Source organism: Talpa europaea (assembly GCF_964194135.1).
Source record: "Talpa europaea genome assembly, chromosome: 5".
Taxonomy (NCBI): Eukaryota; Metazoa; Chordata; class Mammalia; order Eulipotyphla; family Talpidae; genus Talpa; species Talpa europaea.
The window spans coordinates 143,325,055-143,343,436 of NC_140071.1; the positions used below are offsets into that span (position 1 = coordinate 143,325,055).

Sequence of the window (18,382 nt, forward strand, 5' to 3'; positions counted from 1 at the left end):
GGCCCCGCCCGCGCCGCCCGCCCCCGCCCCGCGCCGTCCGCCCCGCCCCCCGCCAGGCCCCGCCCGCGCCGCCCGCCCCGCGCCGCCCGCCCCGCCCCGCGCCGCCCGCCCCGCCCCGCGCCGCCCGCCCCGCCCCGCGCCGCGCCGCCCGCCCCGCCCCGCGCCGCCCGCCCCGCCCCGCCCCTTGCCGCGTCGGGGGCCAACCAGCTCGCACCCTGCGCGCGGGCGACGACAGGGGCGGAGCGGCTCCTGCTCGGCCCTGCCTCGCCCCGCCCCGCCGCAGGGGGTCCCGCGCCTGCGCAGACGGTCGCCGCGGCCCCGCCTCGGCTGTCTGCGCGCGCTCGGTGGCGGTGCTCCCGTGAGCCTTTGCGGCGCGGCGGCTGCGGCGGGCTCCTGAGGCGGCGGCCGGGCGCCCTGAGGTGAGCGCCGGCCTTGCGCGTCCGGGCGCCGCTGCCTCCCCTTTCCCGCGGCTGGGCGGCGGGCGTCCGGGCCACGCGCCGGGGCGGGGCGGGCTGCGGGCGCCGCGCCGGGCCCGGAGTGTCGGAGGCGGCGGCGGGAGGCCGGCGTGCGCGGGGCGCGGCCTGTGGGGCGTCTCGCCCGCTTCCCCGCGGGGAGCCCGGCCGGGCCGCGCCATGAGCGGCGGGAGCGAGTTCGTGGAGACGCTGCGGGCCCTGCGCTACCCCGGCGCCGGCCGGCTCTGCGCGGCGGACTTCGACTGGCTGTTCGAGGCGGCCGAGGACGCGGCCTTCCTGCGCTGGTTCTGCGGGCGCGTGGGCGCGCGGAGCGCGCTGTCGGGGGCGGAGCTGCGGGCCTTCGGCGCCCTGCGCGCGGCGGGCCAGCCGGTGCTGGAGGGGGCGGCGCTGGACGCGGCGCTGCGGGCCTGCGGGGCGCCGGGGCCGGGCGCGCGGGCCGTGCGGGCCGGGGAGCTGGCGGCCCTGGAGGAGCAGGCCCGGGCCCTGCAGAGCCTGAGGAGCCTGAAGCTGCAGCGGCGCAACCGGAGCCAGCTGCTGGCGGCCGCCGCCGCGCCCCGGGCCGCGCGGCTCGGCGCCCAGGAGGAGGCCGCGGCGGGGACGCTGAGGCGCGGCCGGGCCGCTGCGCAGGCCGCGAGGGCCGGGGTCGGCCGCGAGCTGCGGGGCGTCGCCGACGCGGTGGCGCGGCTCGGGCCGCTCTGGAGGCCGGCGGACGCGGGCCCGCGCGCGCTCTTCTCGCAGCTCTCGCTGGAGCGGTTCCTCGGCCAGGAGGAGCGGAGCACGGCCGCGCTCTCCGCCTACGCCCAGCGCCGCCTCCTCCCGGGCGCGCGGCAGGCGGCGGGGCGCGGCGGCGGCGGCGGCGAGAGCGGCCGGCCCCCGGCCCCGCGGGCCCCCGACGAGCGCCGGCGGGAGATGGCGCGGCTGCGCCTGGCCTGCGTCTGCGCCCAGCACCAGCTCGCGCGCCTGGAGGCCGGCGCCCGGGGCCTGCGGGCGCGCGTCGAGTGGGCGGAGGCGACGCTCGGCGGCCTCGGCCGGCAGGTGAGTGCGCGGCGGGCGGGCGCGGGGCGGGCGCGGGGCGGGCTCGGGGGTGAGGCGCGGCGCCGGCGCGGGCCCCGGCCTGGGGGAATAGCCCGGGGGTGAGTTGAAGGAAACGCGAAGCGAAGCTTCCGCCGCGGAGCACGGAGGGGCTTCGCTGGGGAAAAGCGGCGTGACGAGGGCGCCTGGGGAGCCGGGCCGGTTCCCGCGGAACGTCCGTCTCGGCCTGAGTGAGCGCCGCCCCCCCCGCCCCCTGGATGCGGGAGGCAGAGCAGCTCCTCCACTAACTTCCCGGCGTGTGACTCGGAGCTGCTCTCGCCGCGCAGGCCGCCGGCGAGGATGCTCTGGACACAGACGTTTCCAGCCTCAGCCGCGAGGTTGTCAGCCTGGAGGACGAGCTCGCTCGCGTGGAGCGCGCGCGGCTGCCCGCGGGGGCGAAGGAGAGCGCCCGGTGCCTCGACGTGCCGGTCGCGAGGGGCGACGCCGACCTGCAGCTGGCGGAGCAGGACGCCTCCACAGCCGCACAGGAGTTCGTCCTGAGTCAGCTGATCAAGCAGAAGGCCTCGTTTGAGCTTCTGCAGCTGTCCTTTGAAGTAGAATTGAGGAAACACGGGGACATAAATCGGCAACTTGAGAATTTGGTTCAAGAACTTAGTCAGAGCACTGCGGCGCTGCGCCGCCGCGTGGACCTGCTGGCAGACGCGGCAGGGTGGCGGCAGGCAAGCCCGAGGGATGCCATCGAGGCCAAGGATTATTCTGCCCACAGGTGCGTTTCCTTGTTTCTTTAGTGAGTCTTTTCTCTCTGCTCTCACAAAAGGCTGGTGTGTGGAGTAGAGGCCTGGAAGTGTAAGACATTCTTTGCACTCTTAATTTTGACTTTTTTCTCTTCTCTTTCACCTTTCTACGCCTTTTAAAAATGTTTTGGCTCCTTTTTCCATTCATGCTAAATCTGGAAGTAGCTTTTTAGAATTGAGGTTGGTGGCATGGAAAAGTCTATATATAGGCATTTATGTTTGTATTTCTTACGTTCAGTCACCATTATTTGATGCCTTGTTTTAGATTTGTGGCAGGAAGTTTAACTACAGCAGGAAGTTTGGGTTTTTTTTTTTTTAGATTTATTTATTTATATAGGAGCTGGGGTGCAGTCCAGAGGCGTGAGAGGGTGAGAGGATTCAGCAGAGACCGAGCGGGGAGCAGAACAGGCACACTGACCAAGTTCTGCTGAGGGGAGCAGCAAGCGAGGCAGGAGTATTCAGTATCATTGTCTAAAAATCAACATACTCCTTTCATTAAACGTGGTTGTGAGCGCACACTGTTGGGAAGATGGCAGCCTAGACCTGCTTGACCCAGGGAGGGTTGCCACAGACCTTCGTTTTGTCAGAGGTCCAATATCTGTGAAGAAGGGTAGAGTAAGGTACGCTGTATAGTATAGATTATAATTTTGAAAACTACTTATTTGAGAATTTTTTCCTGTTTTTATTTTTACATTTTAGGCTTTACGAGCTTTTAGAAGGAGAAAATAAGAAAAAAGAATTATTTATGACCCATGGAAACCTAGAGAAAGCGGCTCAGAAATTAAAACAGGCTGTTTCTTTAGCACAAAATCAATTGGAAATCTCTACTCGTGAACATTCTTCCTTTCTTTCCAAGCTGAATAATGATGTGGACATGCTTTGTGATGCTTTGTATCAAGGAGGAAAGCAGCTTTTGCTTAGTAATCAGGTGGGTGCTTGCCATAATAATTAAAAAATGCTTTTCAAAAGGTTCGTTATAAAGGATGTCAAAGGGAATGTTAACATGAGGAAAATATTATCCCAAATTCTATTGCACTGAGATAAACTTTATTTTTTTATCTCCTACTTTCTTTTCACATATAATTGTTTTTCGGGTAGTTTTACATTTTAAAAGTCAATAAAATATTTTAGATGAGAGAACTTATAATGTTTATGCTAAGAATGAAGAAATAATAAAACCACCCTTGAAATTTTTTCAGCTACCTTAGCAAATAAAGGAATGCCCTTATGGCTTTTTAAAAAAGATTTATTTATTTATCTCTATTTATTTATTTACATATTTATTTATACATACAAGAGCCAGGGTACAAGCTAGATGCGTGGGAGGGTGAGAGGATTCACCAGAGATGGAGGGGGCAGCAGAACAGGCAGACTGACGAAATACATTGCTGAGGGGAGCAGCGGGGAGACAGGAGAGGTCTGCTGCGCCATGTGGGACCCTCACTGGCTGGCCGGGATTGAACCCGTACTGCAGAGGCTGCAGCCAGCTTCACAGCACTGCGCTCAACTGCCTGCGCCACCAGGGAAGGCCCTGCCCTTATATCTTTAAAATCCTCTGTGTACACTTAGGGATAGCCTTTGTCTCTTTAACAGAATTCCCCTTATGTGCTTGCTTTCATTTATAATTCTTTTACACATATGTATTCCTGGACTGTATGTTCATAATGTTATGCAAATGTGGACATTACACATTTCCAGAACTTTTTCATCATCCCAAACAAATTCTGCACGTTAAACAATAACTCCCCGTTTCTCTAGGAGGCAGCTTCTGGTCATCTAACCTTTTTTTTTTTTTAAAAGATTTATTTATTTATACAAGAATTGGGGTACAGGTCAGAGATGCAGGAGGGTGAGAGAATTCACCAAAGAGAGTGGGGATGCATCAAAGACACTGCTGAGGGGAGCAGCGGGTGAGGCAGGAGAGGTCTGCTGTGCCATGTGGGTTTCTCCCTGGCCGGCCGGGAATGGATCCCGCGCTACAGAGGCTGTGGATAGCTTCACAGCACAGCGCTCAACCTGCTGTGCCACCAGGGAGGCCCTGGTCATCTCACCTATTGATCCGTTCTGTTTCTGTGACTTTCCCTACTCTAGGGGCTTCTGGAAGTGGAATCATTCTGTATTTGTCCTTTTGGTTTGATTTATTTCACTTAGCATAATATCTTTAAGTTTCAAGCATGTTGCAGCACGTGTCAGGATTTCATTTCTTTTTGTGGCTTTTATAGTCTATCGTATATATAGATATATGTTATCTGTTCATGGACACTTGAGTTTGATTTGTTTCCACCTTTGGGCTGTTGTGAATAACACTGTTTGAACATTGGTGAATAAGTATTGGTTCATTTTTACTTTTTTTTTTCTTAAAGATTTATTTATACAAGAACCGGGGTACAGGCCAGATGCGCGGGAGGGTGAGAGAATTCACCAGAGACAGGGGGGAACAGAACAGGCAGACTGACGAAATACACTGCTGAGGGGAGCAGCAGATGCAACAGGAGAGGTCTACTGTGCCATGTGGGACCCTCATGGCTGGCTGGGATCGAACCAGCACTGCAGAGACTGCAGACAGCTTCACAGCGCAGGGATCAACTGCCGGCGCCACCAGGGAAGGCCCTGCCGGGGACCAGCCTCCGACAAAACGTGTTGTCAGGGGTTCCTGAAAGGATGAGACGGCCTAGGCGAAAACGAAAGGGCTGAAACTTTGGGGCTGGATTTTGGAATGGTCTCATAATTGGGAGCCGATGCCTTTGCAAAGAGGTCAGTACTAGCTCTAGAATTAACTTTTGGCTTTTGAAAAATAATTTTACTATATGTATTTCTATGACCAAGAACAAAAAGCAAAGGAATGCCAGATCTTCAGCCCCACGGTGTGAGGCCCTTTTTCTTTGCTGCTTGTCAGTATCTTATCTGGCTGGAGCAACAAGGCCTCCTGCAGCATTTTTACATATACATACATATATTTACATAAAATTTTCATCTGAGACTACATTCCAACATCCATATATTCGATCTTCATCGCCATAAAAATGATGGTCAAAAACAAAAAAGGGGGAAATACTGCAGGAGGCCTTGTTGCTCCAGCCAAATAGGATACTGACAAGCAGCTAAGAAAAAAGGCCTCACACCGTGGGGCTGAAGATCTGGCATCCCTTTGCTTTTTGTTCTTGGTCATAAAAAAAAAAAAATTTATCAAAAAGATACATTGGGCTATAAATTATATGTATCAGCGGACTGCAAGCAATTGGCACAAAAAATTACCTGTTTAGAAATTAGTTACTACACAATTCGGCCCAATTAACAATGGAAGACAATTTATTGTATATATCTGACAAGCAATCCAGCATAACAATTATAGTATATCCTTGTTTTGATTTTTAAAAGTTTCCTTTTTATTTAAAAGTTTCTTAGAAAAGTTTTTAAATAAAGTTAACTGTGTTAAAAAGTTTGTAGGTAAAAAAAGTTCTGATAGCTAAGCAACAGCTGGTCTCCGGCTGAAGGTCATGTGAATAAAATAGTCCTTTGATGCTTAGGCTTTAGCTGATAGGGATGCACTGGCAGTTATTCACTGTTTTAAATAATTGTCTAAATAAAAAAATAAGTAACTTTAATGTTAGGTTTGGTTTATTATCTGTTAACCTTGAAAGCTGCCGTCTAGCTGAGACCTGTAGGGGCCAGTAGTCTATGAAAAACATAATATACTAATTATTTTTGCTTTACACATAATAATGTATTTCCTTATTATTATTACTAATAATAAATAAATAAAGACCTACTGAGTCTCTCGACAGAAAATACTAGCACCTCACCAAGTGTCAGTGTCTCCTCATTCTACCTCATTTCCCTCCCCCTCAGCCCTTAAGTTTCAGATCTTTTGTTTTCGCCTAGGCCGTCTCATCCTTTCAGGAACCCCTGGCAAGACATTTTGTCGGAGGCTGGTCCCTGGCAAGGCCCCATATTTACTTCTTTTGGACATATTCCTTAAGAGTGGAATTGCCAGATCGTGTAAAGATTTATTTATTTGGGGCCTCCTTGGTGGTGCAAGGGGTTAAGACACAACCTATGAAGCTCACTGCAGCCACTACGGCACACATTCGATCCCCGGCCAGGCAGGTGACCCAAATGCCTCAGCAGACTGTTTCTGACTCGCCCGCTGCTTCCCTCAGCAGTGTATTTCAGTCGATCTGCCTGTTCTGTTCCCCGCTCTGTCTCTGGTGAATCTTCTCACCCCCCCCAAAAAACCCTGGTCTGTACCCCAGTTCTTGTATGCATAAATACGTGAATTTTTTTTTTTTAAGATTTTAATTTATTTATATAAGCACTGGGTACAGTCAGAAGCGAGTTATGGTGAGAGAATTCACCAGAGCCAGTGTGGAGAACAGAGCAGGCAGACTGACGAAATACATTGCTGAGGGGAGCAGTGGGGGCAGCAGGAGAGGTCTGTGGCCATGTGGGACCTTTGCAGGCGGCCGGGGAGCCAACCAGCGCTGCAGAGGCAGCTTCGCAGCCCAGTGCTCAACCGCTGTGCCACCAGGGGAGGCCCATAAATAAATGTATCTTCAAAAAAAAATTTAAAGATTTATTTATTCATGCATACACTATCTGGGGTACAGGCCAGATGTGTGGGAGGCTGAGAGGATTCACCAGAGACAGAGTGGGGAACAGAATAGGCAGACTGAAACACACTCCTGAGGGGAGCAGCGGGGAGACAGGAGAAGTCTGCCGAGCCATGCGGATAGCTCCTGTTCGGCCGGGGATCGAACTCGCACCACAAAGTCTACAGACAGCTTCACTGTGCTGCGCTCAACCTCCTGCACCACCAGGGGAGGCCCTGTGTTTAACTTTTTACGGAACTGCCTGACTGTTGTCCAGGGCATCCACCCCATTTACCTCCGATCAGATCAGCGATCAGATCAGTGGTGGGAAGGGTTCTGGTTTCTCCACATCCTTGCCTGAACTTGTTATTTTGTCTCTTTTAATAATATGTATTGCTCATCCTCATGGGGGTCAAGTGATATCTGATTAGTTTAAGAAATCTTAATGATTTTGTGAGATAATTGCATAAAATCTTCTTGTGATGGTAGTATCTGAAACCTTTTAGTTTCATCAGTTTTTCCTTTAAGACTTAAAAATTATATCTAAGGTTAAAATTGTAGTGAATTATTATGGCGCATTTAAATTGCAATCATTTACCATTACATAATTACCCTCTGTTCCTGTTATGCTTTTCGTCTTAATGTTCTTTTGTCTGATACTAATATTCCTATGCCATCTTTTCTTTGATTAATATGTGTAAGATAATATGCTTTTTGCTTTCACTTAATGTGTCTTTTTAACTCTTTTTACTTAGAATTATGAAATAACCATTTTCAGTCATAGAAGCAGACAGAATGGTGGTTGCAGGGGGCTGGGAAGTAGAAATGTAAACTTGTTAATCAATAGGTAGAAAATTTCAGTCACACAAGATGCGTAAGTTTTAGAGATCCGCTGTGCAACATTATCCCTACGGTTTACAATACTCTGTTGTAAACTTACAAGTCTGTTAATAGGAAAGATTTCATGTTAAGTGCTCTTACCACAGTAAAATGAATCTTAGAAGAATATGTTGGCTAAAAGCTTATCTTGTGTGTGTCTGGTCAGTAACGTCATATGTTCTTGATCATAAGCATATTGATTTCAGATATGTTAAAATGTGAAATTGGATCCTCAAATCACTAAGATATGTGGTATCTCTAATATACCCATCATCTTATTGGGTATCTTTATTTACTGTTTTTCCATGAGAAATAAAATCCCATCCTTATCAATTTTAACTTGTGTTTTACTATTTATGAAGTTGCATATTTTTCACTATCTGTAAGAGTATTATTTTAGCAGTTGTCAAGATCTTTAGCATTCAGTTGCAATTAAGGGAAAGATAATTGTTTCTCATAGTGGTCAAGATTTTCCAAGGGGGACCTCCCCAGTGGCGCAGCAGTTGAGTGCTGGGTTGCGAAGCTGCCCGCGGCCTCTGCGGCGCCGGTTTGATCCCCGGCTGCTCCCCGGTCACCGGAGGAGGGTCCCACATGGTGCGCAGACCTCTCCTGCCGCCCGCCGCTCCCCTCAGCAGTGTGCTTCGGTCCTTCTGCCTGCTCTGCTCCCCGCTCTGGCTCTGGTGAATTCTCTCACCCTCCTGCACTTCTGACTGTACCCAGTGCATGTATAAACAAAACAAACAAACAAACAAATAAATAAAAAAACATGCCTCTATTAAAAAAAAAAAAAGATTTTCCAAGGGGAGACCACATAGCACAGCTAGAATTTTTTTTTTAAGGTTTTTTTTTTTTTTTAAAAGATTTATTTATTTGTTTATACAAGCACTGGGTATAGTCAGGAGTGTGGGAGGGCGAGAGAATTCACCAGAGCCAGAGCGGGCAGCAGAGCAGGCAGAAGGACCGAAGGACACTGCTGAGGGGAGCAGTGGGCGGCAGGAGAGGTCTGCGCGCCTTGTGGGACCCTCCTCTGGTGGCCGGGGAGCAGCCGGGGATCGAACTGGTGCTGCAGAGGCTGCGGGCAGCTTCACAACCCAGCGCTCAACCACTGCGCCACCAGGGAGGCCCTAGAATTTTTTTTTTTTTTTTTTAATGTGGTTTAAGAAGATTCGCTTTCTGGCCTTTGACAGGTGTTAAGCAGTCGTTGTTGAAATCATACATGTGAATCACCAGGAGCCTTTTGAAATGCTGATTTCTGCTCCTTTTGAAGAGATTGAGTAATGTGAAATGAGCCCCAGAGATCATCCTCCTACCATGCTGAGAAGCTGTGTAGTCTGAAGTAGTTAGAGCTAGAGGGTTCCTGAACCTCTTTGGTAACACTGGCTGAAAAATTTTAGTAGAATATTTGGTTGGAAAACATGATACTCAATAATAAGCTACTTTTAATGTTAGATAATGAGACGCTGAAATTTATTAAATGTGAGGGGTCAGGCATGTCGGTCCTTTTTTTTTTTTTTTTAAAGATTTATTTATTTACGCACACAACTGGGGTAGAGGCCAGAGGGGTGGGCGGGGGGTGAGAGCATTCACCAGAGACAGAGTGGGGAACAGAATGGGCGGATTGACTGAAATCCACTGCTGAGGGGATCAGCAGGGAGACAGGAGAGGTCTGCTGTGTCCTGTGGGTAGCTCCCTGGCCGGCGATCAAACTTGTGCTGCAGTGACTGCAGACAGCTTCATAGGTTGCATCTTAACCCCTTGAGCTACCAGGGAGGCCCCGCAGGTCTTGGTTCTTAAGCAGAAAAATTACATGGTAAATCAGGATTGTTGAATGTCATGTAATTCTCCCTTTTGTAACAATGTGATAAAAGAGGGCCTTCCTTGGTGGCGCAGCGCTTGAGCGCTGGGCTGCGAAGCTGCCCGCAGCCTCTGCAGTGCTGGTTTGATCCCCCGGCCGCCGGAGAGGGTCCCAAATGGCGCGCAGACCTCTCCTGCCTCCCGCTGCTCCCCTCAGCAGTGTACTTCGGTCCTTCTGCCTGCTCTGCTCCCGCTCTGGCTCTGGTGAATCCTCTCACCCTCCCGCGCTTCTGACTGTACCCAGTGCTTGTATAAATAAATAAATCTTTTTTAAAAATGTGAAAAAGGAAAAAAAAAATGGAGTTTTTGTTGAGGTCATTCTCTTTTGTTGCAAATTTATTTTTTTAAGACTTATTTTTAATTTATACAATAGCTGGGGTACAGGCCAGAGGCGCGGGAGGGTGACAGGATTCACCAGAGACAGAGTGGGGAGCAGAACAGGCAGACGGACTGAAATCCACTGCTGAGGGGAGCTGCTGGCGAAACAGGAGAGGTCTGTGGCCGCGTGGGAATCTCCCTGGCCGGCCGGGAATCAAACCTGCACTGCAGAGGCTGTGGACAGCTTCACAGCCCTGTGCTCAACCTGCTGTGACCCTCTGCACCACAGGGGAGGCCCTTTGTTGCTAGTTGTTAACATTTCAAGACTCCTATGTCTAGAGTAAACAGATGAGGTTAAAATAGGGTTTGATTAGTAAAGCAGAATGTAAGCTTAGTGGAGGAGGTAGTGGTCATTCTTATATATATAGTCTGTACAGCTGTGTTTGGCATATTTGTTGAATATATATGAAGATGCGAAACAGTTTACATACGAAGTATTCTTCAGGACGTAAGAATTTGCTTTGAGTTACTGAAAATTTCCTGTCAGAATTTATCTTGCGTAGAATTTGTTACTAAACCTATGGATTTTTGATTGAAGTTTATTTATTGGTTAACATTGTGAGAATAACTATTAAATGATTTAATTCTTGTAAATTACATTTTTAAGTTTACAGTTGTTATTATAGATAGAACTTTTGCATTAAAAGCATTTTTATTTTCCTTTTAGGAGTTAACGGAGCAATTTCATCAAGTTGAGTCACAGCTGAATAAGCTCAATCATCTTTTTACTGATGTTCTTGCTGATGTGAAAACAAAGAGAAAAATGTTGGAATCTAATAAGCTCCTTCAAATGGAAAGAAAATTATATGTATATTTCTTAAAAGATGAAAATTATCTGAAAGATATTGTGGAAAATTTAGAAAATCAGTCAAAGATTAAGGCCATTGGTCTAGAAATTACTAAAAACTGAGTCTTTACTACTTGTACTGTGTTACAAAGTTTTATATACTAGGAGGATACAAATAATAAATACTACTAAAGTGAAGTATTCTATCAGCTGTTTTTTCCTTACATAACATAACATTTGTTCGAAGTACCAGTGCTTTTTATGAGTTGATCATTTGCTTGGAGGTACATAGTTCTGATAGAGTAAAAAACTTTATATAGTGCAAGTATTTTTTAATGCAATTTAGCTATATCTCTCCTCTTTATGCAATAGCTATACTAGGTTTTTTTAATTCATATTTCTACTGTTACATGTTTGAAAAATTTGTGGACCTTTGAATCAGGATTATTAAAGGTTACCTTAATATGGAATAGCCAGATATCTTGACTATAAAGTAAATACTGCCACTCAAACTGTTTCCCCCTATAATTCTTACTCTAAGATTTGAGACTGTTTTAATGTTCCTATTTAAACCACAAAGAATGTCAGAGCTCAATTAACCATTGTTCATTTTAGAAACTGGATCTTGGGGACTGAAAATTTCTGCAAAGTAGATCTCAACAGTGCTTTGACTTTAGTCAAAGCTTTAGTCAAAGTGCTTAGACTTTAGACTTACACATTACAAATGACTTTAAAATGAAATTTTACAACTATGTAGAAGTGCTTGCTTACAAGATGTATGATGCAATTTTAATTAGTTTCTTGGAGTGAAAATACTTGAGTGGTGGTTGTATTAATTGGGATAGAAGTATAGTATTTGGTTAAATAGAAATTGTTTTAAGAGTTGATATACAATAATTTAAAGTAATTTATCAGTCATTACATCAAATGCTTCCTGAGTTCACTTGTGGCCTTGGATTACCTATCATGTAAGCTTTGATAGAGGACAGAAAAGACATAGAATATTCCTGCTCCAAGAATATGTCACCTGCTTTTTTTTTTTTTTTTTTTTTTTTTTTTGGGTGGGACCCTCACCAGCGGCCGGGGTAATGAACCAGCGCTGCAGGGGCTGCAGGCAGCCCCGCAGCCCAGTGCTCAACCGCTGCGCTACCAGGGGAGGCCCCGTTAGCTGCTTTTAATATGCAATGGCAGTCTGAACTTCAAGTGGTCCATGGGCTTTTCCAGCTATAATGATCAGAAAATGGGTATGAGATGAAGTGTCAGATGAGCCTTGTTCGTTTTTGTAATCCATTGAACAAAATTTTTTTTTTTTTAATAGAGGCATGTTTTATTTATTTGTTTGTTTGTTTTTTTTGTTTATATATGCACTGGGTACAGTCAGAAGCGCGGGAGGGTGAGAGAATTCACCAGAGCCAGAGCGGGGAGCAGAGCAGGCAGAAGGACCGAAGCACACTGCTGAGGGGAGCAGCGGGCGGCAGGAGAGGTCTGCGCGCCATGTGGGACCCTCCTCCGGTGGCCGGGAAGCAGCCGGGGATTGAACCGGCGCCGCAGAGGCCGCGGGCAGCTTCGCAACCCAGCGCTCAACCGCTGCGCCACCGGGGAGGCCCGAACAAAATTTTTTTTTAAAGATTGATTTATTTATGCATACAAGAACTGGGGTATAGGCCAGAGGTGTGTGGGGGCGGGGTGAGAGGACTCACCAGAGACAGAGTGGGGAGCAGAATGGGCAGACTGACCAAAATATACTGCTGAGGGGAGCAGCGGGGAGACAGGAGCGGTCTACTGTGGCATTTGGGTCACCTCCCCAGCCAGGGCTCGAACTCGCGCTGTAGTGGCTGCAGATAGCTTCATAGGTTGCCTCTCAACCCCTTGCGCCACCAGGGAGGCCCTGAACAAAATACTTTTTGTTCATTACTGTTACTTGTACATTTATTCAAAATTTTATATTAAGTAGATCTTAATTAACTTGACAATTTTGTAGCAGTAAATTTTGCTGTCAGTTCCTCAAGGATGATTTTTCCTTTTTTTTTTCCCCCTCATCTACCTTGGAATAATTTATTTTAAAATTTTCTCCAATAATGGGCCTCCCCGGTGGCGCAGCGGTTGAGCGCTGGGTTGCGAAGCTGCCCGCAGCCTCTGTGGAGCCGGTTCGATCCCGGCTGCTCCCCGGCCACCGGAGGAGGGTCCCGCATGGCGCGCAGACCTCTCCTGCCGCCCACTGCTCCCCTCAGCAGTGTCCTTCGGTCCTTCTGCCTGCTCTGCTCCCTGCTCTGGCTCTGGTGAATTCTCTCACCCTCCTGCACTTCTGACTGTACCCAGTGCATGTATAAACAAAAACAAACAAGCAAATAAATAAATAAAACATGCCTCTAAAAAAAAATTTCTCCAATAATGATGTGGTGTTTTTGCTCGTGGTAACAAATTCTGTGTAAAGTAATGCCATATATTAATGTATCACCAGCTGTTTGTGATTTGTACTGTCCCATGCCTTCACCCACTCAAACCCGGGGCCACTGTGGAGCCGTGGCCAAAGTCGGTCAAAACATTTTTTATTACATTTGTATATTAGATTATAGCAGCTGTTTTTCAAATTTCAGGAAGTGTTTGAGTAGATTGCTTGTTGCAAAATCAGTTAACTAGAAGATAACTCTCTACTTTGTTTCTTTTTTACCATAATACCACAATTGTTTTGTTTTCCTTTTTTGTCTTACCTCATAATTGATAGTTATTTCATTCAATTACCAATATAGTATCAATTTTTGTGAAAGTCTCAGTACATAAAAAGTTTCAAATAATCTGTTTTGAAATCTTAATATATGGGTATTATGTTTATCTTACATTTAGGCTATTATGAAAATGGAAAATTATGAGGCATTTGTAGGCTTTGGTCTCTGTACGAAACCACTCTCCAGTGTTGCTCAGAAGATTATGTCCGCTATGCGTTCAGGTCACTTAGTGGAGTCTAAGAATTGGAGAGAGAGTGAAAAGAGTGAGTAATTTTTATGAGCTTTTCTATCATGTTCAGAAAATTATTCATAAGCCTAAGATTTGAAAATGAAGCGCAGCAACCTGCGTGGCAGGACTTTGTCTCGTGAAGGGGAAGTGCTGCCTGCGCACGGGGAGCCTAGGCCTCTTTCCCCTCCGCACATGTCGTGATCGCTGAGGTTCTCGTCCTAACTTTCACAGTCGCGCGGTTCTTACGGCTTTTAAAACCTAGCTCTGCCGTGTTCCAGGCATTTCTGGCAAGCATTTCCTTAGAATCTGGATCAACTTTTTAAACCAAATAAATGGGCTCCTTCCTGGTGCCCCTTATCTAGCCTTGTGTCGTCGAAACTGAATATGGTGTTTGCTTCTTGTGCCTGGTGGACAGAAGAAGGGGCCTTTGTCAACAAGTCTATCATACACCACAGAAATAGACTCATGGCAAAGATCAGGAGATATGTCTCTACGTGGTGATGACATATGCAGGAGCTGATGTGCTCACAAATGTGACCTCTCCTGCTGCCCGCTGCTCCCCTTAGCAGTGTGCTTCGGTCCTTCTGCCTGCTCTGCTCCCTGCTCTGGCTCTGGTGAATCCTCTCACCCTCCCGCGCTTCTGACTGTACCCAGTGCTTGTATAAATACATAAATAAATCTTTTTAAAAAACCAACCAACAAACAAAAGGCTAAAACGCTTCTGGTAGCTGTAATATGAGTTTCTTAGAAACTCATTTATGGCAGTAAGCCCATCACTTGAACTCTCCTGTCCTACTCCTAAATAGCCTGCAAAATCCTAGTTTTCAGAAATTTGTGGAAAAGATAATGGGGGTGAAGCTATGATAGTACTTTTTGTCAGATTACTTTCTGATACTGGAATTTGGAAAAATACTGGAGTTTATATAAGGATTCTGTATTACCTGTTGATGTAGAACAACACTGTTAGTACAAACTTAGTGACTTAGCACCTGTTTATTATCTCAGTATCTGCGGCTCGGGAGCCCAGCCACAACTCACCTGCGTCCTCTGCAGGCTGGGGTCTTGCCTGTGACTGGTGGGGGAGCATTCTCTCCCGCGTTGCCATGGTCGTGGGCAGAATGCAGTTCCTTGTAGGCCCCTAACTGGCCATTGCCTGGAAACCACCCACAGTTCTTGCATTGTGCTGCTCTCCAGAGTTGGCAAGGGAGTTTCCCTAGCAAGACTGCCCTTGGTCACACAGCACAATCACAAATGCCCGGTCTCCTTTCCTGTATTTTCTTTGTTAGAAGTGAGTCCAGGGCCTCCCCGGTGGCGCAGCGGTTGAGCGCTGGGTTGCGAAGCTGCCCGCAGCCTCTGCGGCGCCGGTTCGATCCCCGGCTGCTCCCCGGCCACCGGAGGAGGGTCCCACATGGCGCGCAGACCTCTCCTGCCGCCCGCTGCTCCCCTCAGCAGTGTACTTCGGTCCTTCTGTCTGCTCTGCTCCCCGGTCTGGCTCCGGTGGATTCTCTCACCCTCCCGCGCTTCTGACTGTGCCCAGTGCTTGTATAAATAAATAAGTAAATCTTTAAAAAAAAAAAAAAGTGAGTCCATAAGTCTTGCCCACACTCAAGGGGAGGGTGTTACACAAGGGCTTGAGGCAGGAGTCTTGGGACCACTTTTGCGGAGTCCCACTAGTGGCAGTCTTCACTTTATGTGAGAGTAAGTTAAAGTTCAGTTGCTGTTGGGTTATTGATGAATTTGATGCTAGGCTTAAAACCTTAATTGACTCCTGGACTGCCATTCACTGAGCTGCTGTGTCAAATCCTTATTCCTTACAAGTAAAATGTTGTAAGTCAGTATTTACTTTCTGAAAGCATTTTATAACAGATACCAAAACAAAGTATAGAAATCGATGGAACAATATTTGCTTTTATGAACACTAATTAAACCAAACAGGGCCTCCCTGGTGGCGCAGGGGTTCAAGTTTCAGCGCTATCCAGCTATCGCCAGCTGCTGTAGCACGAGTTGGATCCCTGGCCAGGGAGCTACCCACATGGTGCAGCAGACCCCACCTGTCTCCCCACTGCTCCCCTCAGCAGTGTATTTCAGTAGATCCGCCTGCTCTGCTACCAGTCTGTCTCTGGTGAAACCCCCCATGCCTCTAGCCTTCACCCCAGCTCTTAAATGCATAAATACATAGAAATAAATCTTTTTAAAACTTTTAAATATATAAATAAAAAATAAAACTTTAAAAAAACAAGCAGAATTAATGTCACTTTGGGATCTGATCTTCTGATCTGTTAGATACACATTCAGCCAAGACTAGACTATTTTCTTGCAGCAAGATCTTTGCTGTGAAAGTACAAAAGTTGAAAAAACTTAAAATACACTTTAATTAACAGCAGGAGGAAGTCCATGTAACTGCCGTTTATGTTGCCAGCATCTCAAAATTGCCTTCGGAGTCAAAGCCCTCTCCCGTTTGAAGTAAACTTGCCCTGATGGTTAAGGCTACTGCTCCTTAATCACGGGCATTTTAATTGCCCCAAAGATCTGTTTGGCAGTGGTTGCTCTTTGTCTGCCACACCCAGGGCTGACCTGATCTGACAAGCTGGCTACACCTCCTTGCGGCCAGCGGGGTGTGCGTGCAGCGGGGTGTGCCCTTTCCGGCAGGCCCGGGAACATCCGACTTGCTTCCGAGCTGGCTTCACGCTATTTGGAACCTGAAATGACTCCTCACCGACCCCGCGAGTGATAGCGTCCCAGAGGGTGTGCTAGAGGCCGCCGGGGCTGGGAAGGCTCCATGAAACAGCTGCACCCCCGCCGAAACCACTTGCTTCGGCTCTTGGGGGGACGTGAGCTGGTGGTTATTGAAGCCGTCGCCGCGTCTTGTGGCCGTCAGTTCGGGTTTTATCTTAATTCTTCAGGCGCCTTTGAACTAGATTCAGAATTGGATCCGTCTGATTTAAATGTTCACGGTCATTTTATTGTCCGGTGGTAGCGCGGCGGCAGGCGGCGAGCGCTGGAAGGGCGCCGGGGCTGGCGGCGGGCCTGGTGTCCGCCCGGGACCGTGCGTGTGACGGCGCGCGTTGGCGCGGGAATGTCGCTGCCTGTCTCTCCGGACGGGCGACAGCGTTCCGGGTACACGGTCAGCGCAGTCCTTTCACTCCCAGAGCTCAGGCGTGAATGTGGTCTTTTCCAGTAAAACTGAAATATTTTTATGAACTGCAAAGCTTGGGGCCCGAAGGTCAGTGTCGGAGTGTTCCTTCACTCATGAGACGTGTGTCTCTTCCCACCGCCTGCTCGCCGTCTTCGCCGTTTCAGGAACAGAAACAACTAAATCTCTATTCGCTGTGGCCGCGGCTGTCTGGATAAACGGCACCCTTATTTTCATCAGATCAACGAAGGCCTGGTGCCCGGCGGTGTGCCGGCCTGCTGCCCGCGCCCTGGCACGGGCCTTCGTTCCCGTCACACGGCGCTCGCTGCAGCCGCCTGGCCGCTGTGCCCCTCCATGCGGTCGCCGCTTTGGTCCGGCCTTGCGCCGTGACTGCAGTTAGCTCAGCTGCCGGCCTTGTTCTCTGCAGAATTGGTCTAGAAACCTCCCCCGTCCTCATGTAGTCACGGGGTTCACTTGGCGTTTTCTTAATTCAGGCTTTTTCATGCCTCGTTGCCCCCTCTCTGGCCGCCGAGCCACCCCCGGCTCCGGTCTTTCCACGGCGCCGTGCCGCTCGAGCCCTTCCTCCTGTGGGGTTGGCTGAGGCCGTTGCTGCGACTGTCACATTTCAGCGTTCCCCAAAGCACCCCCTTCCAGTAAGCTCCCCGTGTACAAGCGCAGCCTGCTTCCCGGGGTGTCGAACCTGCCTCCGGGGGTCCCGGGGTCCTGCGGAAGCAGACGTGGGGCTTGGGTGTTGGGTTCACCTCGGGCAGCCTGGCACCGATGACCTGTCCGAGTTTGGAACAAGAACGGCCGCTGGAACTTGCTCTCGGACGGCGGCGCTGGCCTCGCCGTGGAAGCAGCCCCCGGGCTACCGGGTCAGTGGCGCGGGTCTGGGAGGGAGGGCGAGGGGACTGGGCGCCGGGGCTGGGGATAGAAGGTGCTTGGGAAGGAGACAGGCGAAAGGGCGAGCCCCGGCAGCCCACAGAGGAGGCCCCACGCGTGGTCTTGACCTCGTGGCCTTCCAGAGAAGACGCGAGGCCTGACGCTGGCGGGCGGCCACCCCACAGCCAGCCAGAGGCCCGATCCAAAGGCGCGGGTGGGGACGGCGCCGCGCGATCAGATGGTGAACGCCAGAGACCCTCGGGGCCACAGGGGGCTGCTCTCCGTTGACCCCCGCCCCCCGCCCCTTCGCTTGAGGACTGCAGAGGTGTCTGTTGACAATGACGCAGGCTCCCTAGGGACTGCCGTCTCTTCCCTCCTGCCATTAAGTCCCAGAAGTCCTGGGGGGGGGGGCATGGTGGCGGGCACGGAACTCCTGGAGCGACGTGAGCAGGGGAGTTTTGACTGACTAGCCCTGGGATGAACTGCCAAGGAATAAAGAGAACCCCGAAGAAGGCAAGCCCCTGAGGCGGGGCGGGCAGGACTCCCCTGGAACACGCTCCCCGTCTCCCGAGCCCCATGCCTTGGTCTTCACGGGGTCACCCGGGGCGGGCGCCCGCTCACGGGGC

At 49.7% G+C, this 18,382-nt stretch overlaps 2 protein-coding genes across 2 annotated transcripts in view; both read left to right on the forward strand.

Moving 5' to 3' along the window:
* Positions 1–632: 632 nt before the first annotated feature.
* HAUS3 (HAUS augmin like complex subunit 3) lies at positions 633–10,909 on the forward strand (the record flags this gene model as incomplete). Its single annotated transcript, XM_084233047.1, has 5 exons — positions 633–1,307; positions 1,371–1,508; positions 1,832–2,271; positions 2,999–3,227; positions 10,667–10,909. 5 exons carry the CDS (start codon positions 633–635, stop codon positions 10,907–10,909), a joined length of 1,725 nt encoding a protein of 574 aa, XP_084089173.1.
* A 2,727-nt stretch (positions 10,910–13,636) lies between these two features.
* The window catches only part of POLN (DNA polymerase nu), a gene marked incomplete at both ends in the record, with an annotated part of 55,822 nt that continues 51,076 nt past the window's right edge, over positions 13,637–18,382 (forward strand). The window contains 2 exons of the mRNA XM_084233048.1: positions 13,637–13,775; positions 17,900–17,997. Of these exons, the coding sequence (XP_084089174.1) occupies positions 13,637–13,775; positions 17,900–17,997 (237 nt within the window). The remainder of the gene's footprint in view (positions 13,776–17,899; positions 17,998–18,382) is intronic.